At 43.9% G+C, this 22,616-nt stretch overlaps 1 protein-coding gene across 1 annotated transcript in view; it reads right to left on the bottom strand.

Annotated features, from left to right (window-relative positions):
- Nucleotides 1-22,616, bottom strand: part of NRK (Nik related kinase) — an 81,940-nt gene that overhangs the window by 36,165 nt on the left and 23,159 nt on the right. The window contains exons 3-11 of the mRNA XM_034063728.1: nt 15,178-15,234; nt 9,649-9,774; nt 8,783-8,893; nt 7,221-7,311; nt 5,540-5,670; nt 4,414-4,468; nt 2,253-2,331; nt 1,411-1,586; nt 46-118 (exon numbers count right to left, since the gene is read on the bottom strand). Coding sequence (XP_033919619.1) covers nt 46-118; nt 1,411-1,586; nt 2,253-2,331; nt 4,414-4,468; nt 5,540-5,670; nt 7,221-7,311; nt 8,783-8,893; nt 9,649-9,774; nt 15,178-15,234 — 899 coding nt within the window. The remainder of the gene's footprint in view (nt 1-45; nt 119-1,410; nt 1,587-2,252; nt 2,332-4,413; nt 4,469-5,539; nt 5,671-7,220; nt 7,312-8,782; nt 8,894-9,648; nt 9,775-15,177; nt 15,235-22,616) is intronic.

The following is a 22,616-nucleotide window of genomic DNA, read 5'->3' as shown; positions in this document are numbered from 1 at the left end:
AACAGCTTGGGCAGTCGAATTTTCTATGCCAGTAATAAAATTAACCTTGGTTCTCCTTCATCTTCATTCAGCTCATCATCTTCCTCCTCACTTCCACTGTAATCATAGTCCGTTTCCTCTAAAAAAAGAGCAGAACAAACAAACCCCAGTGGAGGATACTATTAAATATGATATGATCTTGGTTTCTGAGCACTCAACCTGCACTACATGTAGATCAGCAGGAATTCAAGAAGAAAACAAAGGTTGCACTGGGAGGCTGAGGGGAGGCAACGTATCCACACACATAACTCAAAATCTAGTTCAGATCATGTTTTAGGGCAGCTCCTTTACACACTCCCACCTCTTCCCTTGACTGACTGGTTTGGTTTTGCAAAACTAACCTATTTCCATCATCTGAACTAAATTAGGCTAAACCCACAGAGAAATCCAACTCCCACAACGACACCGACGGAAGGGTTCTTTTGAAAGGGATTTAGATAGGACATAAAAGACTGGAATTGCCCTGCTGTGCTATTGTACACCTGTTGTATGGCTAAGCTGATGCCGTCAGTAAATCCAGGTTTCCTTTTGTATTAAAGTGAATGATTAAAAATATAGAAACAGGGATAATAAATTAAGGCTGGTTTTGGCACAGCAGCTCAGAAGTCACTTTCTAACAGTACAGTGATTTCCCAGTTTGCCCTCACAGTCACTGATCCTCATGGCCCTGCCATTATAAAATATACAGAAGAAGAAGAGGGGAAAGAGGGCAGGGCAATTTGGTTGTCAACAGGCTATGGTGCTCTCTCCACATATATTTACACAAGTATTATCCCCATTCCAACCCTGTTTCTTCAGGTTTTACTTTGAAGAGCAAGGCCAGCATTGGGAACTAACTCAGATTCCCTTTTTCTCCAGCCACCTTGTGATGCAGATCATTTATTATGCTCATTTGTGCTTTTCTGGAGCTTGGAGACCTTCCTGAGGTTTCTTTTGCACACTCCATTGCAAAAATGCTTAAAGAGCACTTCTGTCCCCAAAGAACTCACAAGTTACAAGTATATGGGGATGCAACAGGTGAATTACATGGGTCAGGGACAGACAGATGAATTAACAGACTAAGAAATGCTTACTGAGTATTAGATACTCGAGAAAGTAAGGACCTAGACCTCACTCAGACTCCTCAATCACATCAGCATTAGGGTTGCTATCAGTGAAATCAGAGTCAATCAGACTCCAAAGATTTCAGCACCTAAACAGCATTAGGGACCCAGACTTTGTCAGAAACCTTCAAAATGGCCCCACCACTATCAAGGACAACTTAGTCACAGTTCTCCTGGTTCTAGTATTTCAGTTGTATCTGCCTTGTACTCTGCTGCCAAAATTGGAAGAGGATCTACACTCTGCAATGCCTTTTGGTTTTGCCATTACCCTTTTCTCCTTTCTTCTTCCTGGTCCTGTCCAGGTGGTCTTTCAGCATGATGCGCACTTGCCGTTCATTCTGCATGTCTCGGATGAAAGAATGCTTTAGCAAGGTCTCAGTGGATGGACGATGCAAGTAATTCTTTACAAGGCAGCTTTCAACAAAGTTTAGGAATTTCTTTGACCTGAAAAGGAAAACAATGATCCTTTTCAACCAGGGTGCCAAGCACTACCCTAAGTGATGGAAAGCACTAACTTTGCAAGGTTTCCTTTTACATTGGAACTGTGAGAGATAGTTTGCCACCACTATGCTTCCTGAGACCACCACAGTGCTGAGGGTGACAAGGAACTCCATTCTGACCACCCGCTCAGTGGAGTTACCCTGAATGTACATCTGGATCAACAAAGCCACAACCTGCCCAGCACAACTCTTCCAAAACCACCCTTACCCTTTTGATATGGTAAACGTTTTCTGTATGTACTTCATTTAAAAGACAAACTAATACTCTTTAGGCTACAGTGACTGCCATTAGCCCCACAGTGTCCATGCAGCCTTCTGACAAAGCTCTGACCCCAAGCAGCCCACCTAACTCTTGCCTACAGTGCAGTTCCAGCCACCCACACCAAGCTTTAGCAACTGCAGTGACTTCTGCAGTTTAGGCCAAGCTCAAAAGAAAGGTGTTGCTTCCCAGAGGTAAAATACACCTGCACCAGTGGCCTGACCCTGCACTAGAAACACCCTAGGAAAGACCACACTGTGGGATTTAACAAGATCATTGTTTCTGGACAAGAGAGCTCAAGATCCTCCTAAGCCCAACACAGAAAATGCAGTTTTTTACACATCTCTTTACCATTTTCTGGATTTCAACTTTGGGGGCGGGTTCCGTGGGATGAGGAAGAGCGCTCTCATGGGGTGCATGTCACACAGGGCTGCAAAGGAAACCACAAGCTCTTGAAGGGTACATGTCCCCACCGTATCCCTCCCACAGCCTGACCACGCTGATGCAGCCTGCTTCTCCCATCAAGAGGGGAAGAGTCCTCCACAAGCAATCCTACTTCCACCAGCACAGCATCTGCTGCAGAACCTCAGTGTTAAGTCACACTACAGCCAAGAATAAAGTCTCTGAGTACACAGAATCTTTCACAACAGTATGCTGTTACTGCCAGTTAAAAGAGATTTGAAAGAAAGGCTGCATGGCCTTGCTCCTCAAGTACAATTCTCTTCACAGTTTATATACATAAGCCTTCAGAAGGACATAAAAATACCCCTTACCTTTCCAATACACCAAAATGTGTTTTCAAATAAATAGAAGTTGGGATTGAAACACTTTTCTATTTTATTATGTCTGGCTTATGGTTCAGATAAATGTGAAGCTAAATTTTAACCAAACTCTTTGCTACATTGTTCATAGCATAAGAGAAAATGCAGGATGAAGAAAACCTGATGTGAATTGGAGAGCTCAAAATGCATCACTGGCACAGAGTGTGATGACAAAGCACAGATTCCATCTATTCTGTGTTTCAGGAGTGTGAGCACCATTATTAGACAATTTGAAACAGATTCTGCTCATGCATTCAGATGCTGGTTTCTCTCAACCCAATGTACTTCTTTTTACCATTACTGTTGTGGAAAGAAGTTAGAAAGAGCTCTGCAGAAAGCAAATACCGTCACATCTCATCTATCCCAGGAGTTTTGTATGGAATTATGAGTGTGTGCCACCTGTCACAGAGAAATCCCAAGGGTCAGAGATCTTCCTTCATGACGCAGACCTACTGAATGACAACTAATAGGATGATATGGAGGCTGGTTTCTTACAATATCCAGGTGTCTGGCAGTGATGCTCTTAACAGGAATGGACTTACAGCACTTCAGAAATAGTAAAAGTGAGAAGGCTGTGGATGGTAAAGCCTTCACTGCCTTCTATTAACTTCTCTGCCTGCACCCATCCGCTGTCATTTCTCACATCTTGGTTCTGGTTTTGACTGTATTTTCAATAGCATGTGATACTGTGGGGAGAGGAGGGCAAAAGAAGTCTGGTTTCCATCTATAGGTCCCAAACACCATCGTACTTCAGAAAACAATACAACGCCACAGAATATAATACAGAGAGTTTCCCTGCCAAAACCAGTGAAAACATCAAATGCCATGGTTAGAAGAATTTGCATGCAAAGCCACAAAGGGTCTCAAAGAAAACTCCCATGGACCATGTCTTGGGACCAACCTTCAGCTAGGCTGAAGCAGTGTCTGAAAGTGCTCCTGAGCACTGATGAAACACAAGTCTGGCAGAAGAACAGCCAAATGTGGTTTTAGAACCAGCCTATGTGCTCTCAAGCTCAGGCCAGAGTATAATCAACTTCATCTCCTGTGCTCTCAGCAATGACTGTATCCCCCCCATCATATCACATCACATCACATCTGCTTTGTGGGTGCTGGGGCAAAGCAACTGGTCCTCTGTGGAAACAAAACCCTACATGCACCCTGCAGCCGCCCATCTCTGCCCAAAGCCTGCAAGTGGCTAACTGGAGGAGTGAGGGTGGTACCTGGCAGGTGAGGGCAGGCTGTAAAACTATGTCAGTTTGCTGTCAGGTTAAAAATGTGGTTGTGGACTGTAGCCATTATGTGAGCAAATACAGTATTCACCTCCAAACTGGTGCGAATCAAGTCAGTCCCAGCATAAAAATATAACCTAAAGCCTGGCTTCTACCACTGCCATACTTTTAAGTGTCCTAACCCAAAGCTACTCTTGTCAATTTTATCTGCTAATGGGTCAATCACTTCTGCTCAGCTGTACCTACAGGCAGTGTTCAACAATCTGATGGTAGCAATAAAGATTTTTGTTTCCCTAGGAAATGAAGGCGAGGAATTAACATGGACATAAAAGGACTAAAGAAAAGCAAGAGTCCAAATGAAAACAGAATTTTCTGCATCTGTGCATTAGCCAAGGATGAGTTATCTTATCACAGAACACATTCACAAAACACAGCTTCCCCACTGTTATACCAATAACTTACGAGGAGCTCCTTCGGCCATTTCAATAGCAGTGATTCCCAGAGACCACAGGTCACTCTGCAGGAAAAGAAACATTGCACATTGCAACTTGCAGCATTCAAGCTTTTATTTCTTTACATTTCTTTAGAGTTCTTGATTTGGGTTTTGTGTGTTTTTTACAGTTTCCCTGGATTTCTCCTAGATGGGGTCATTTCAGTTGCAGTGACATACATTCAACGCCCTCCCATTCCCTACTGAGCTTTAGGATACATGCTAATAGCCAGAAGCTCCCCACTTCCCATGCAGCTCAGAACAGGTGATTCATCACTTAAGCAGCCAGACCTTCTGCATTCAAAAAACAAGAGCCAGAGCATAACAGGCACGGTTTAAATGTAAGTCTTAAATCTTTTTAACTGTTTTCATGAGGCTCAGCAGTGCCTCATCATCCTGCTCCTGGCCAAAACCAAATACTTGGTCTTAATGCTCATTCCAGAGCAGTCACTGTGGGGTTTCTACACTGATGAAACAGAAATCATAGTCAGGCCTTGGGGTCTGACTTTTTCTGTCTATCGAGTCTCTAATTACATGTTTTGGGCACATGAAAGGAGAGCATATCTTGCAGTCATATTGCATGTGTATGTTCAGGTCAGTTACGTAGAGTGGAGTTCCCTTTACCATCTTGCCTGGATGCTAAGGGCTAGACATAGCATACATATTTTTACTCATCTTCTAATCCTTTTCAGGTTTTTTTTGACCAGCCAGAAGTTACAGAGTGGCTTCCTGCTACTTTGCTCATCATATCAGCTATATATCCCTGTAGGAAAGACCGGCCCTGTGCCACCTTCTGAGTCATAGCATTGCCTGTATAAGTGCTGCCAAAAACCTCCACTGATGAGTTTTAAACTACCATCTGCAGAATCTATTTGGAACCAAACATAAATGCACGTGGATGAACTCTGATTGTTACTGAAAGCAAAGAATCCTCAAGAATTAGGGTTGCACATTCCTAATGCTTCTATCTTCTGAAAAGTATATGTTCTGTTGTGGTTTAAAAGGAGGGAAGTTTGAACTTTTCAGATGCAGCAGTTGAGCAGCATTTCAGGATTAACTTGCACATTTTGCTGCTTCATGTGGAGCTGTAATACTTACTCTGTAATCATATGTAGAGTCTGGGTTCTCCTCGCAAGCAATGACCTCAGGCGCCATCCAGTACGGTGTGCCAATAAACGTGTTTCTTCTCCCAATAGTCCTGTCCAGTTGAGCACTTACGCCAAAATCCACTGAGAAGCCAAACAGAAGAAATTAATACATAGTTATATCCATGTGGCAAAGTATTTGCTTGGTTACTGTCATATTACTTAGAATACCAAACCTTTAGGCCACAACACATAACAAATCTGAGTTCCTCAGTACACCTCAAAACTTCATTTTGAGGTGTTTGGGATACCTGTCCATACAATCATATGCTACTTTAGAACAAGCTGGAGAGTATACTAGTTTATTCTTAGACTCATAATGAGAATTCTGTGGTGCTCTTTGTGCTGCAAAGGGTGTTATGTTCAACAGGACTGTATAGCAAAATGGTTTTGCTCATCTTGCAGAAAGGCCCATGCAACCAGTAACTGCGTGATTGTATTTTTCTTTGAATACACCTCCAAGATACACTAATTGGATCCACTGGGCATGGAACCTGAATGCTATTCACAGAAGACAAAATAACAGACAAAAGAAAGGACTGAAAGGAGACAGCCCTATGGTTATCATCAAGGAGATTTTCTCACCTCACTGCAGATCATCTGCAAACCACAACCATTTGTACTACTATAATTTAATGTGCCTGTTTCACAAACCTGCTCCAACAGTTAGAGCTGACCTTTGGAATCATCATGCGCTCTGTGTTTCCAATGGGAAGTGTGCATAATTACACTAGAGCAGAACTGGGCTGAGGACCTCTTGGGTCTCTAGCTTCTTTAACACACACAGACAGACAGACACACACACACACACTAAATCTCTCTGAAAATAACCTTTTTTCTTTATTGTTGTACTGAGTAAACCTGTTTCATCTCTACTCAGAGACAGAAAGATCTAACTTTCTTGCCAATCACATGAAGAATGGTAGGACTAGTTACTATGAAAGACCAAACATACACAAACCTCCAACCCTCATCTTCTCAGTTTTAAGAGGGAACAGTTGAGAACTACTACATCTCTTTTAGAGACTACTAGCAAAATCCTGCCTTCATTTAATACAATAGCAAAACTCCCTTTGACTTCAATGAAGCCAGAATTTCATCATAAGGTTAAACCATAATGAGATTTAAAGTAACCATTTTTTCTTGCTCCAGCCAAACATCCTACCCCGACCCACAGGTCATGTTTATTACTTCTGTTCTCCAATTCTACAGTGAATTCTTCTAATTAAAGAGACAGGAAACATGAAGATCTCACCTATTGTTAATTTATGAAAACCTTTAAGACCACTTCCCTTAGAGAATTGTATTAGCATAAATTATTCCCTTAATTCTTTATCCTGGAAGTCTCTGCACACTGGGATATGCTGGGAAGGCCTGATGGGACTGTGACTTACTAGACAGGCTCTGTGTTTGACTGCCCAGAAGTAGCTGTACTCCTCACAGGGTGAGAGTGACATCCTTGCAGAGCATGTCACATTTGCGGTTCTTTCTACATGACAGACACCTTATAAATACAAGCACTAATGTTACTTGACATATTTGTTGCTCTTACGTTACTGAGGTTCTTTGTGAAACAAGATGAAAAACTTCAAGAACTACGAACTGGTTTCTAGCCCACATTTAACGAAACTTACCCAGTTTTACTTCTGCATTTTCTGTGAGTAGGACATTCTGTCCTTTAATATCTCGATGGATGACATGGTGAGCATGAAGATGTGCCAAGCCCTAAAGGAAAAACAGACTTTCCTTATTTTATTTCCTCTCATTGACATTGTTGCCTTTTTATGCTTTTGTCAGACTTTATTCATAGGGAAAGTCCTTCAGATGTTATTTGCAACATGAAGACACCAGTTTCAAGGAGGAGAGAGGACAGCAACCACAAGTCTGATCGTCTTATTTAGTCACAGGCCTGACAGTAGCTGAGCATGTCTGAAATCAAGTGAGAAGAGAACAAGCTACCAGTATTTCAAACTCCTGACTCAGAATCAAGGGTTGCCTCTATATCATGTGTTAAAAGCAAACAAAGGAGGAAAAGAGCAACACAGAATGCTCTGTATGAAAACCATAAACAGCAGCTGCCTGGCCAAGTGGCTTGAATTCTGCATTCAGCAAGACTGTGCTCAGTGGTAAATGGACCACAGAAAGTCCAAAATTCCTCTTTTTGAATGCACCAAGTATTGTTTTCAGTCAGTTAATATTTGATGAGTGTAAACCAAATGTTTCTAACACCAGTTGCTTTAATACAGATATTATAGCCGCAAAAGGAAGAGCAACCTGACCAGAATATTAAGGTTTTTATTTCCTTTGCAGAAGCTCTCCCTATGCTTTCCAGCTATAGTTATATTAATCTGCATTCTAATGCCAAATCCTTGTAAGATGGACAGTGTTCTCTTCTCAGAAGCTCTGCTCCAGAAGCAAGACTGACCCCTATTCAAGCATTACTTTGGCACGCCATGTGAATTCCAGCTCCCAGAATACACATTTATCTTACCATTATTTAGAAAAGAAATAAAACTCCACTACCAGGAAGATGGATCAGTAACTCTGTAATGGGTTTTGAATTCAGAATGACAGGTTCCAGCATCATTCTATTTCCAGTCTAGTTCACTAGATTACACTTGGGAATCGTTTTATCCTCTGTGGCTTCCAGGACAAAACAAACCAAAAAGGATAAAAGAAAAAACATATGCCTGCATAGAATGAAATACAGCCCCAAGAACTGCCTTGGGGAATATTGCCCCAGCAGGGCCACCTCTAAGGTTCTGGAATGCTGTTTAGTCAACACTGTTTTTAATAGTGTGGAAAAGAAGTCCCTGTGTGTGTGCAGGTAAAGGAACTAGCAATAGAAAGATCTTAAAGATCTTACACAGCATCAACAGCTGAAGCAATGCACTGTAAAATCTCCTGATGTGGAGGACAGACTTACTGGACTTTCAGAAGATGGATACTTGCCATAGGAAACAGGAATTTTCTGCACTTCATGCAGAAAATGGGATTAACTACAATAATATGATGGGATGCCAAGCAGCCATCATGCTGGCTTTTCAGGCTCTTCTGAACTCAAGGACTACAGCCCGTGAACGCCATGGATCAAAACCTTTTAACAGTAAAGCTCACTAGTGACCTATGTTAGAGACCAAAGGCTTGGAAAGGCCTTTTTGCTGCAAATGAGTGAAGCTCTGTTGGCACAACTCACCCTGAGAACCTCTCTGCAGATGTATGCAATCCAGTCTTCCTTGAAACAGTTCCCTTTTGTCTTCTTGACCAGGTCAGTGACAGAGCCCGCACCACAGTACTCCATCACCAACTGCAGAAAGACAAACCTAATACACCTTTACCAGAGCACTGACAGGGTACCACGTGCAAACACCCAGCCCATCACAATCAAGGTGTGGCAAGCTACACCCGAACTTCCCAGATGCCAAGTGAGATAAAACCTCATTCCCTGAATCACACACATCACTGAGTAAATAAAAACCCTCAGCAGTGCTCCCTCCTATTGTAGGTTAGGGGTACTTTTAGTTTCTTCAGAAACCACACAATCAGAAGCCCATGAGCTACAGCACTGAGCAAGCGGGAATGTGTTCAACATCTGAAATGTCTCATTGTGCTGCAGAGCTTCAAAACCCTTGTGGCCAAAAAACCTTGAGGATTCATTTTTCTTCTCTGCTTTATTACCACTTCCTCTGTTCCCTTTCTATTTGCCAACTGAAGAAAGGAGAGGGAAGTAATAAGCAGAAGGAGAGGGGGATGAGGACAAGCTCTTTTGCACTTGCATTAAAAGTAAACAAATTACAGAAACACTTAATTTGAAGAAAGAAAACAAACCAGCTCAAGCAACAAATCAGAATGACAGTACAAGTCACAGGCATCTTTATGGCCATCCTCAAAGGAAATCATAGGGGGCAGAAGGTGTCTTGGGAGCAGCAATTTTTCTCTTTATGCTAGTCTTCAGCGCAATGACTTCAGAGTTTCACTGAGACAGAGCCCCAGCCAAGCATGCTGGAGCTCTAAAGGAAGGAGCTGTAAATCTCATGAACAGAAATGACACTAAACACTTACCCAGAGCTGATCATCTTGGCCTGCAGGACTTTTCTTCACAAATGCGCCATAATATGTAGCAATATTCCGGTGATGGGAATACTTCTTTAACATGTTTATCTCCAGCTTGATTTCCTCCTCTTCATTCTGTAGCAAAAGAGAGCAGAAGGCTCTTTTGGGCGGTCAGAGATCACTGAGCCCCAGGGCTGCCCAGAGTTACAGGGCCACCTCTGTCTTTGGAGGCTTCCAATATCCAGCTGGAACCCTGAGCAACCTGGTTTGGTCCCATGGCTAACCCTGCTTTGAGCAGGAAATTGGACCAGAGACCCCCTAAGACTTCCTCCAACCTGAGTTATCCTGTGATTATGAGATTGCAACTGAAAGACAGGCCCAAACTGATGAGTGAATCACCTTGATCCATAGGGTTAAACAATGAATCACTAAGGTTTGACCTAATGAATTAGAACCATCCCCATTTGGGTATAATAATCGCACAGTCTCCTCAGGGGGCTTATATAGGACCTATTACTCCCCATTTGCTGTTTCTGTATGTAGTAATTTAGTCTTAGAGAAATTAACCAGATTCAAGCAAAAGTATTCCTAACACTCCATTACTTAAACACTTGGAAAAGCACTTAGTGAACACATCAGCCAACTTGTCTTCCCAGTCCTGTGGAGGGTCTTGCTGGGAGGAAACCAAAGCCAAAAAGGAGGCGACTCACCACAAATCAAACCCCACAGTCAGTGCAGGGTTAGGATCTGCTCCTTCCTTACAGCTGTGATGCTATTCAAGCTGGACAATCAGGGCTTTTCCTGATGCCTAACATCATGCCATCAGTTAAGTGTCTGTCCTGCTGGGGGATAGCACACTGCTAGACATCTGCTTCCAGGCACTAGGTAGCCCTGATTTCCCACTGTCTTTGTTCCAGTCTCTTCAAGGCTGATGTTCTCTTCTACCCAGCACTGTGCACAACAGGACAACTAATGGAATCACAAGTTTCAATAATTATGTTGGAGGAAATGCCCTTTTCTCAGGGAGAACTACCTGATCTGAAGAGGTCCTCCCGGACCTAGCCTGTTTGCTATGCTGCCACCAGAGAAAGGGTGCACAATACTTGATGAAACACAGACTTTGCTGTCTCATTTGCTTTAATAGGGAATGAGCAGTGCTGCAAGATGCCCTTGGATAGTAAAAAGGAGTATGACAAAGCTGAAAATGAATTCACCTTGCTGCGAAACATCCCAGTCAGCACTTACCAGCTGAAGGGAAAAACAGAGACAGCAAGAACAGCTCAGCCCCACAGGACATTTCTCTGCACTTCCCATTATTTTCCAGTAGCTTTGCCATCGATGCATTCCTTTAACCATCACAACAGACTCGTACAAAACCAGCTGTATAGTCCTTGCTACCTGTAGCAGAACATTAAGGCCTGACAGGCAGAAGCCAAATTCCCTCAAGCATATGCATATGATGTGTCTTAAATAAGACCACACAAAAATCATTCCGACCAGAACAGAAGGGAACAGTGAGTTCTCCCCAGGTAACACCAATCCGCAGGAGGCATGTTACCAGACTAAAGCCTAATTGTCTTAAGCTTTAGGAAATGGGAAATGTAAACCAACTCTATTTGAAGCAAAATGAGCTATTTCAGGTTTCAGAACAGCCCCTTTGTTGAACATAGGTTCTACAGCTGCACACATTACACTAGATATTTCACTTTTGTTTGCAATTGAGGAGAAAGAAGGACCCTTAACTCTTGGCTTGATACAGCCCTGGATGTTGTCTGACTTAGGGTAAGAAGGAGCCTGATGCAGCACCTGGAGTCTCCAAGAGAAAAGAGCATGCAGGAAATCCTTCACAAGCAAGATCCCATTTCTCTCTGCACAGGGCCAGGGCATAATCAAAAGGGAGCTGAGAGCTTGTGCTGATGCTTTCTGTGTGGGAAAACAAGGCTCTAGTCCCTTCAGGACTCCAGATAGCACCCATGAAAGGCTGGAAACACCTTCATGAGGAGAAGGAAGCAAAGAGTAGGGACACAGGAACCAACATCCTGGACCTGACCGCAAGAGTCCTGTCACTGATATGAGTTTCTGGCATCCCTCCGGCATCCTGCCCATTCCCTCTGCTAGGGCAACCATACATGCACAGGGGCAACGTTCATCTTTGGTAAAGGCCTTACCCCAGATTACTGAACATCAGATCTTAGGATTTTGGGGTTTTTCTTACCTCTGCCCACCTGCAGGAACTTTGCAGCCTGACTGAAAAGCTTCCCTGCTTTGCCCTCAGCACCAGCCTGCAGCTTTCACTGTTCCCCTTGGGGAGGTGGCAGATTTCAACCCCTTCCTCACAGCTGGTGCCTCTTTTTCAGCTCTTATTCCTTTGCCCTGTTATGTTACTGGATGCTGGGACTGTGCTGGCACAGCTCTTATCCCAGCACTTTCTATTACTTGGCAATCTTGCCTCCATGTTCTTAAAACAAAGATAAGCATGTGCCTGTTGGTGAGCACTGCTGGAATACCAGGTAGGCTCCTCCACATGCGCTGCCAAGAGCAGAGTAGCTGCACATGTGTAATGCTCCTTTACCATTATCTGCAAGATGATCTAATTCCTGCTTTATCTTGTGTCCTTCTTTATTCACCCAGGAGGCTGCCACCTGCTCCCTTCCTGCACCTGCCTCTTCTTCCCTTGCCCATCCTTGCCCATACCTGTGTTCACACACTGCTGTATGCTGCTCAGATACAGCATGAGTGCCTTGGGAAGACACTGCTTAGACTGGACAGGGGTCTTCCCTGCTGAGCCCCACCACTGAGCAGAAACCCTCCAAGCCAAACACTTGTATCCTCCAAAGACAAGAGATGACTTCAAATATCGATCAGTCTGTAAGGTAAAGGGCTATACAAGAAAGCAAGTGGGCAGAAAGTGGGCAGAAAGTACTCTGTCTGGCAGAAGAGTAAATGCGAGCCATTCTGTCCCATGGGCCAAGAACTGAACCTGGACTTGCTAAGTCTCAGTACTACATACATCCTTCAAGCAGGGTGACTGGGGACACAAGCACCCTCAGCTTTTCAGTGCACATGCTCAGGATACCCCCTCTTGTCGGTGTTACCATCAGCCATATCCCCCTGCGGCCCAGAAATCTGTTCATAAATCATGTGCTTTAGAAAAGGAAACAAGCTCACAGATGTGCAGGTGCAAAAAGCTGTTTGCTTTCACAAACCAACGCATTTCTGGGCACAGATGGCTGCATGTGCAAAGAAGTCAGGCTCATGATCAAAGGCTGGTTTTGAACACGTGGCCTCTCTGCAATGACATTAAGAAGTTAGAAAGCACATGCCTCTGACCTCAAATGTAAACAAGATCATCAGCTGACAAACACTTCACCAAGAGACCCCTTAGTACTAGGGCAGTTCTAATGATCATTTTCTCATTTAACTATTATTATGGTATGGGGAAAGGCTGAACCCAAGGACAGAGAGAGAATGACTTGATGCAGAACAACTCTTCCATCACCTGCACCAATAGCTGAAGAGAAAAGCAGCAAGAATCCAACCTCTTTGTAAGCACTTTGTTTGCTTGGCACCATCAGAGAGCAGGAAGCAGTGCCTGTGTGGAGACACACGTGAGCATACCTTGACTCCAGCTCCCCTTCAACCATTTCAAAGTGCTCCCCACTCTCCCTGTAACACCACATGGTAGCACTTCCTGACAGATGTCCAGAGGATCCTGCAATGACCACAGCAACCTGCTGCTGCTCTTAGGAAACCAGCCCAGGGCTGCAGCTTATGACATGAAGAGCAAGTTTGCTTAGCTCTTAGCGTGCCCCAGATCTTTGAGCTGAACAATCACAGCTGGAGCTGGTCAGGAAATCTCTGATTAAATGATTTCTTGCTGAAAGAAAATTGGTGAAACAAAACCTTTTGGCAGAAATGTACCAGTTATGAAGAACTGTTCAGATGAAAGACTTCTTCATTTGGATTTTCTAGTGATGAAAGCATGATGCTGGGGGAGAAAAACCCACTGCAGAATATTCAAGTAGCAAGAAAGTAGCTCAGATCCTTAGCATACGAGATACCCTTATTCAATCCCATCCTCTGCCCACAAGTGTTATCTTTGGCCAGCCCTCACGCACTGTTGACTGACCCAGTAAAGGATGAAAGCAGTCCATACAGAACCTCTGATGGTCTCTGAGCCTGTGCCAGGACCTGTCCTGCCAGCTCCTCCACCAAAGCGTGCAGGTGCTCTGATCTCAAGAATCTGTATGACTCAAACCCCACCTCCTCACATGCTAAAATCCACCAGCCTCCTGCTTGGTAAATGCCATTTTTAAAAGCCAAAGCACCTGCTGATAAATGTACCTACAGAGCTAAACACAAAAACCCACCAACCTCATGTAGCACTCATTCAAAAATGCATCCTCTGTGCACAGAGAAGAGCAAACCTGGCAATACAGATACACGTGTGTATTTGACAAAGTAGCAGCCACAGCCAAACCAGCCCTTAGACATGCTTTGCCAAAGCACTGCCTTTAAGTACAAATAACCAATGTACAATTCAGACCACTTCCTGTTCAGGACTGGATTCCTACACCAGAAAGAACTGTCCTGGACTGCTCTACATGACAAGGCCCACACAGCCATCAACTTGGTCTGCTGTCTTCCAAGATGATCAAAAGACACAGAAGAATGCAGGTAAGGCTTGCTTGTGCTCATCCAAAACAGCACATGTAGGTGCACCACTGGCAGACTTGGTTTTTATTTCACAGCATTGCAAGAGGAATAACTTCACCCTGGAGTTTGGTACTCCATACCTACACTGCCAGAGCGACAGAATGGTCTTCAGTGAGACCAGCTGCATTGTAGAAAACCACAGACTTCCAGTATATGTGAGAAAAGGATGCAGGGAGTGCCCCCAGCTTTTATGGGCTTCAAATGTCTCAAGGAACAACCTGTTTCGCTACTGGCTGCGCTCTTAAAGGAAGAAACAGAGATCAATACTTGGCAACTTCGTCACCATCTTGCTCCAGCACTGACACTACTTTCAAATGTGAGCAGCGACTGTGCCAATTAAACTGTCTCATCCTCTCATCTGTCAAATAACAATAAAGAAAGTGCTACTTTTACATTTCTAACATGTTCCTTCTTGCCAGCTGTCAGGGTAGCTGCTCTGAGGATGGATGGCACACAAGGAGAGAGGATGTGATGAAACACAGCAGGGGCAGTGCTGAGTTACAGGAAATCTTTTACTTGCTATCTCTGGAAACAGATAAACAACTAGAAATAGGCAGGAAGAGAGTTCTCTTTGCTATTATAGACCATGAAAACACACAGCAATGCATTCCCCTATTGCTTTGCCACCAGTGGTCAGGTACAATTGAAGAATCTGGTTGTATTACCACCTCTCAGTCCTTTACAAAACATAAACTGGTGCTCAGAAACCATAATTTATACCACTAGATCATCTTTAACAAGCTTCTCACCTTCTCACTGGCTAATTAGTTATTTTTCCTTATGCCTTGATGACAACTTTTTTATTACTAGACATGAACTCACCTCAGTAACATTCATCACTTTGATTGCTGCTAGCTGACCAGTCTTCACATGGCGACCCTGTTAGAATAACAAAAGCCTGTAAGTAAAACATGTATGCAAATTATGTATACAGTGACAAATTAAGCATATAACAACTTGGCTGCAGCACTTGCTTTCAATCATGTCTCAACAGCCTTTCAGTGATGTAAAACCACCAAAGTGAAGTTGTGTGATGTGTTATCAGATCTGTATCTTTACCATGCTCTAAAGCTACCCTTTGCACAAAGCAAGCAGCAATGCTGGGAGATCTCAGCTGTCAGAGCACAACATGGCATGAGTTCATGGGTCTCCATCCAACTCCTGTTCAACAGATGCTGCCACCCCTCAAGCCTCCTCTTCTAGGATATCACAGCCCAGTCTCAGGAAGACGCAACCAGAACAACCTTGACCTGCAATCCAGAGCCCCTGTGTGCTGGGGAGTCCTTGCCTTCCCATCCTACACGTTGTGGCTCACCTCAAGGTAGAGAGAAAGCCGGGTTTCAGTACATCAATCTGGCAGCCTGTCTGTGGGCTTCCAAGAACCTTTGAGCTATATGGACTGGTTTTATAACTGTATCTCAGCTATCTCCCAAAAAAGCATGCAGAGGCTTTGTATTCTCAAATGTAATCTTCTGCGGTGGTGGTGGCGAAGAACGTTCATAGGGCTTTGAATGCCTGCGTGCCTACATCCATACACACTTCATTAGTGAAATGCCCACACCCCATGGGCATTATTAAGCAGCAGATAATGATCATTTTAGAGTAGGTAAGTGGGTAGCTTTTTTAAAACACAGCTAGGAAAAGGAAGGTAATAGAAAAATGAAGCTATTAAAAGAGTAAACTTCATACAGAGACTGTCAAAATGTGATTCACAAGAATGTATGTTAGAAACACAACCAGGAATCTTGCTGTAAATTGCAGTGTCATGGCTTGGTTAGATCAAGTTGCTGAAGAGATGCAGTCTTTTGCCGTGATAACCCCACTAATCTCATACTGGAGGGTAGTATCAAAAGATTTGTATGACCAGTGTGGTTGGCTACCCATACTAACTCTTCACTTCCATCAAACGTTCAGAAATGGGTTTGAAGCTTTGAGACTGTAGTTTTATTCCTGAAATAGTAGTGCTTGCAAAGCTGTACGATGAAATAACTGACATCAGTTAAGCAAGCCATAGGAAATCAGGAACTCAAGTGTGAAATGCTGAAGTTTGCAGACAACATGATTTGCAGGTGCAATTTACACCTGCAAAATTAAAAGCTGTGTTGATGTCATTTTAAAACCCAGGTTCTATCTACACAAAATTGCTTACGAGTGTTATTTCTAAGACTAAGCAATTTTGTATCAATGAAAAGTGATTCCTCATTCTCAGGTGATATGTCACAGTCATGTTTTCTTTGACACCAAATTAAATCCTGCTGAGTTTCTGTGTATTTCCAAGTGTCCTCTTTCTGTGGAAACACTCCTGGGATTGCAAAGCTCTTGCTTACAAACTAGAATGATAGGATTCAGACACTGTCACAGACCTCAGGAGGAAGACAAACAGCACACACACTCCCCAGGCCGGTGACACACATGACCATGGCCAAGTGCAGCTGGGAAGTGATGAGTGCCAGTGCTTGGTCAGCATCCATCCCAGTTGATGTCAATCCTGGTTAGCGAGCTTCCTCTGCACTGCCACGGCTCCTTTGTTGGAGGCCATTGTTTGCAATGTTTCCAGGCATTGAATGTCTTGGCAATATAGTGAGAGAGGGCTTCACAAAATACAGTTACATTAGACATGCTGGCACCCTGACATAACTCCAGTTTGTCTGCAGTCAAGTACACTGATGCTTCCATGTCTCTGGCCATGGAATTAATATGAGGCTACCATTGCATTTAGTATTGAATATTCATCAGAATAAGGACACAACAAAGGCTTGACATCCAGTTTTGACTTCAAAGCATGACACCTGGTCAAACTGTCCCTCTGTATAACAGACATCTGTTATTCTACAGACAAGGTTATTGCCACTGCACGCAAACCTGCTGCTCTCACTCACTTTTACCATTACAAATAAGAATACTAAATCCCCCTGAAAGGGTTTGGAAAATTAGCAAAGAAAAACAGCAAGTCCTTTTGTTTTGTGCAAAGGTGAACACGACTCACAACAAATGTCCCCCCATTAACTGAGATTCACAAAGCAATCCTGTTCCTGCATTCCCAAAAGCTCCCATCTCTGCAACTGTGATGACTGCTGGATGAGAGTAGCTTAGGTGTGCAGAGAGGGCAGGATCACATCCTGTGCCTTGTCTTAATGCTCATCATCCTCACACTAAATGGGGTTACTGCTAACCTGAGGGCAACACACAGGGCTGCAGCCAACCATCCCTGCTCACCTGTAATAAATGCTGACTGGGTAAGGCAGCCTTTACATGGCAGCAAATTCTGTTAACTACATGCACTTCACACCCTTACGTTCTTTCAGGCTCCTTATCCTGGAACAAAACAGAGAGCAGCTCAATCCACCAGAGAACCTGGACCCTTCTCAAGGCAAGGCAAAGTTTCAGTCAGCAGAGACAACCAGAGAAGCCTGGGAGCATCCTAAGTGTTATTCCTTCTCCTCTTCAGAACTTCATTATCTCTTCAGTTACAAGACAAAATGGGCTGAAGCAAAGACCCCCAACAGCTGACCCAAACACCAGCAGTCCCTGTAAGCAATGGTTGCACACTGGCACCTTATTGACCCCCCCAAAACAAAGTGAGTGTGCTACAGCAAGACTCCACTCTAAGAGGGATGAAGCTTTCAGGGAACATATGTATTCACGTGGAGAAGAACCATTAAAGCCTGTGCAGCTGATCTGGGGAGGGTAACGTGTTCCACATTACACTTGCTTTAATGCACAGTCTGTGACTGTGCTGGCAGTTCAGAACAACAACAAAACAAGCCACAACCCTCTTCACACAAACCTTTTCAAACTGTTTTGAGTTCATTTTCCTTGACATCTCTAAAAGCAACAGACGTCCTGCAACCAGCCCTGGGCTTTCTGGTAACACACTGAGACTAGTGCTTAAGTAAGGGAAGGTTTCAGGGGCCCAGCCCTTATGTTTTTCATTTATCAATACATCTCAGTGGTTAGCCAGAGTTCATGGGAACTCTCACATTGCTCCTTCTACTGAAGTCACCAAGCTGAGCAGGGTTGAATTGTTTTGAGAAAGGTGGTGTTTTGATTTCCCTAGGAGCAACCGGCTGTTTTAACTGTTTCCAAACCAATGAGACCAACAGATTCACTTACTTCCAGTGATAAGACACACACAAGTTCAACCTTTGTGATTTGTGCTCTGGAGGATGTGGCCAAAGCATCCAACAGCCATCTGCAAGTCACCCATATTCCTGTCCAAGAATACAGCATTAAATGCTAGCAGCTCACACAGAGCCTAGACACAAACAATTCTGAACGTCAATGACTTTCTAAAATTGAAGTTCCTGCCTACATTGTAATGAGATATCCAAGTTGGAAGGAATTCTCCCATTAGCTTTGAGTCCAGCTAAATTCCTGATCTCCAGAAAGTGTTTCTGCATAAAGATTCTGCTGCAGTTGCCAGTTAGTCACTACTGTAACATCCAGCAAACCTGGGGCCAGCATACAGATCCTTCAGATCTGCATCATGCTCATTGCAGCCACATTTATAGAAGAGGTTTAATACCAAAGATCTAGTTCGGATGAGCTGCAACCCTGCTTCATCTCTGCAAGGAGGCTGACATGGAATAGGACAGACCGCCCAGGGATATTTCTATTGGATGTGTATTCACCTTGTTATCTCAGTTAGATAGAGGAACTACTTATCTATGCCCTCTACTGAGGGTCAAGACTTATTTTTCTATCTACATCAAACAAGGGTATCAGCAGTAACAGTCAAGAGATTAGCTGATGAAGGGGCTTTACATGAGTTAAGTGTATTTACAGAATGATGCATTCACACACAACACCTTTTCCTGGTAGGTGCAAACCAAAACCTGGGGCAGTCCCTGGCTTCGGCCACAATTACAGCCAGAGACCCAAGGTCCCAGTGACACACACATGAAATTGTAAGGCTGTGGGTCCCATGCAGAGAGCTTGGGTTTACAGCTTCCTTCCCAGGTCCTGCGCAGACCTCTCTTCCTAAGGGTAGCAAAGAGCTCCCATCAGCTTCTCTCCCCACTTACACTCTGATGGATTTGAAATGCACAACTGCAAGTCCAGACAACACAACCCAGCTGTCCTGTTCCAGTGCCGTGCACCATGCCAAGGCAGCCCACGGCATTCCCATCACACACTTCCTTTTTGGCAAGACGTGCTCATTGATGTCCACGTGTTCCTAGGTCTGCCTGACGAAGCTGTCCCCATTTAACCGCAGCAGGAAAAAGTGCACTTGAAGGGCAGGGGCTGCCTGCTGCAGGGTAGCAGAAAGAAGCTGGTAGTTCTGAGTATGCAGAAGTCCTAACTATGTCCATGTCCTGTCTGTAACCACAAGACAACCCCACTTCTCTCTCCCTGAAAAAGCAGCTGTGAGGTGCCTGTGTGCTGAGATACCTCCCAGATGTCAGAAGCCTTGGACCAGTTTGCATCTTTGTGGCCACCTGGAGGGCAATTTCACATCAAACACACTCTGCCATCGGGCATAGATATGTGCAGTGCACTTAGACTGTGCACAGATACAAACAGCTCACAACATCTGCACAGGGCTGTTGGGACTCCTGGGTGACCCTTCACAGCATTGTCTGCCTGTATAATCCAGACAACTGGTACATACCTCAAACTTAACTCTTAGGACCTTCTCTGGATAGTGAAGATTTGTGTTTGAAAGCAAGACCTGCTTGTTGGAGGTAAAGGACCTTCTCAGCCAGAAGCCCTTATTATGGGCTAACTGATGCAGGCTGTGGCCACCTGCCCTTTGGGCGAGAGGTGAAGGCACAGCTGCAAGCTCTTACCGAAAGTGAACCTCAGCAAGCAGGTTTCCTGTTCACAACCCACTGATGAACCTTGGGCCCATCTCGGGTACAGCTGTGTGACCCTGCGGTTGCTGGTACACTTCCAGCTCAGCCTTCTGTACCCCACCCTTTTACCCCTCTCCTCTCCACCCTTTCCATCCTGGTAACACAAGGAAAGCCTTTAAGAAACTATGCATCAAATTAACAATGCTCTGCATAGGGATCCAGGAAACCCTGTGTCCTATTCCACATGACCTTAACGAAGTCATGATCCTTCTGTTTCCCTTTCCACCTTTTCTACTTAGACCTAGCTTTTCAGAAGAGGAGAGCAGCATCTGCTACCACCAGACCCAGAGTCAGCCTGGGAACATCAGCTCACACTGCAGGCAGGCAACAGCAGCACCCCATGCAGTTGCAGTGTGCTCCCCAGTGCATGCTGATGGGTTAGCATGGCAGGGAGGAGGACCCCAAGAACATCAAATCTATAGATAGGCTGCTCTTGCACTGCAGTTAAAGCACAGCCGCTGTTTTACAGCAAAGGGTGCTCACAACAGGCATCTTGCTGTCTCCTAATATACAAAAAGCAGTCAGGGTTAGCACATCTGAGGCTGTATCACTTTGATGCTGAAAAATGTCATCTGAGAACAGTTTATAGGACAGCTCCATCAGGAAGACCAGCTCCATCAGGAAGACTCAGTAACTGGTATCATGTGAGACAACCCACCATAGTCATGGCTGGAGCTCTTCAGCTAAAAGCACAGCAGTAATGCAAAACTTGAAATAGGACAGGAATAAATGTGAAGGAAGAATTTATGAAGAGCTTGGAAGCTTACAGCTTGTTTTTGTTAGTTAACAGTCTGAAACAGAGCTCAGGGTCAGTCATGCACTGAATACTAGCACTGGATTTCAGCAATGGTCCATTTCATTGTAAACTATGACATGTAATCTACATCAATTCTGTTAGTTAGAAAAAGCTCCAAACACAAAACCCCCAACCCACCACACTACACAACAGCTTTGGGCACATAATAACCAGTTTCAGAAAGTCTTTCTTTCTTGTGAGCACCAGCCAGGTGGGAATGCAGCTATAAATCTGGTTACAGCTTCATCCTTTTAATCATGCAACTCAGGCTGCAGAAAGCTGACTTTGATTTGCATTATAAAGTGTTAGTGGCATCTCTGTCACAACATCTCTGGATGTCTGTTGGATTCTGGGGCTGCAAATCAAAGAACTCTATTCCCCTAGAGCATTTCTTCTCTCCTTTTGATACTGTTGAGATGTTGAGCTTTGGAAGCCTGGGCCTTGTTCCAGGTCTCCTCTAGGGTAGCCCTCAGCTCCGTCTCCCAGCTGGAGCACACTCCATTCCTTGTGACTATTTCCATGCTAGCAGCACAGGATGCAGGGACATCCATAAAACCACAACCCAGCTGCATTGCCTAAGTGCTGACCATGTGGATGCAATACATTTGCCCTTTTACCCCCATATTTGGCACCCAACTTCCAGACAGTCTCACCCAAAAACACTTGAGCCGCACAGCCAGCTGATGGATTTCCCCTTCCCTCTCCTCCATAAACACCCTGTATAGCTTTCTCTGCCATTAACTGCGCTATCAAGAAGAAGAACACACATCACTGCAGCATCAGAGTGAGCTCCTGAGATTTCTTCTCCTATATGCTAATTCCCACTCTACAATTAGATATGTTCCAAGAAGTGAGCAAAGATTTATCACTTCAGTACAGACCACACTATGAAGTTGAACACTATTTAGCATGCCCCACAACTCAGGTTGTAAAACATTAACAGTCAAATCCAACGTGCACATAGATACATAAAGAACAAAAGTTAATTAATAACACTCAGTGCACTTTAAGACAAAGCATGTTGCATTAATGAAGAAATACTGATATATATATATATATATTCCTTATCAAGAAATAAAAATTATTTAAAAATATTACACTGCATTCCATTTTTTAGACATTTCAGGGGTAAGAAGTTAAAAAATATATAAATAAAATAAAAATCACTAATTTCTCTCAGGGCCCCAATTTGTGTCACGTGCTTAAACAAGCAAACAAAAATATCACTGTAACTCACAACAGAACACAGCTACATTGGCAGCGGTATAGGAGGACTTCCCATATACTAAAATAGCAACAGATTAGCCAAGATAAGAGATGAGAACATATAACTTCGATCAACCACTTAACATTCTACCCGAGTTCTCATTGCCTGGAAGAGAGATGGATGGGGTTCACTTAACATAAACAATCTTGATCTCTGCAGGAAAAGGACATTTTTTCACCCCTACTCCAAGTGTCAATACCACAGCCCTCAGGAACTGCAAAACCCAAGAGGCACCAGAAGCAGTTTTTCTGTCCAGGGTTTTGGTTTTTTTCTCCTTTCAGTTCCTATTTCCTCCCATTGTGCAAGTGGAAACCCAGATTGTTTGCTTTGTCTAATGTTTGTC

This window comes from Melopsittacus undulatus, chromosome 6 (genome assembly GCF_012275295.1).
Source record: "Melopsittacus undulatus isolate bMelUnd1 chromosome 6, bMelUnd1.mat.Z, whole genome shotgun sequence".
NCBI classification, from domain to species: Eukaryota; Metazoa; Chordata; class Aves; order Psittaciformes; family Psittaculidae; genus Melopsittacus; species Melopsittacus undulatus.
The sequence above is the reverse complement of the archived record's forward strand: the minus strand, read 5'-3'. Positions and strand labels throughout refer to the sequence as shown.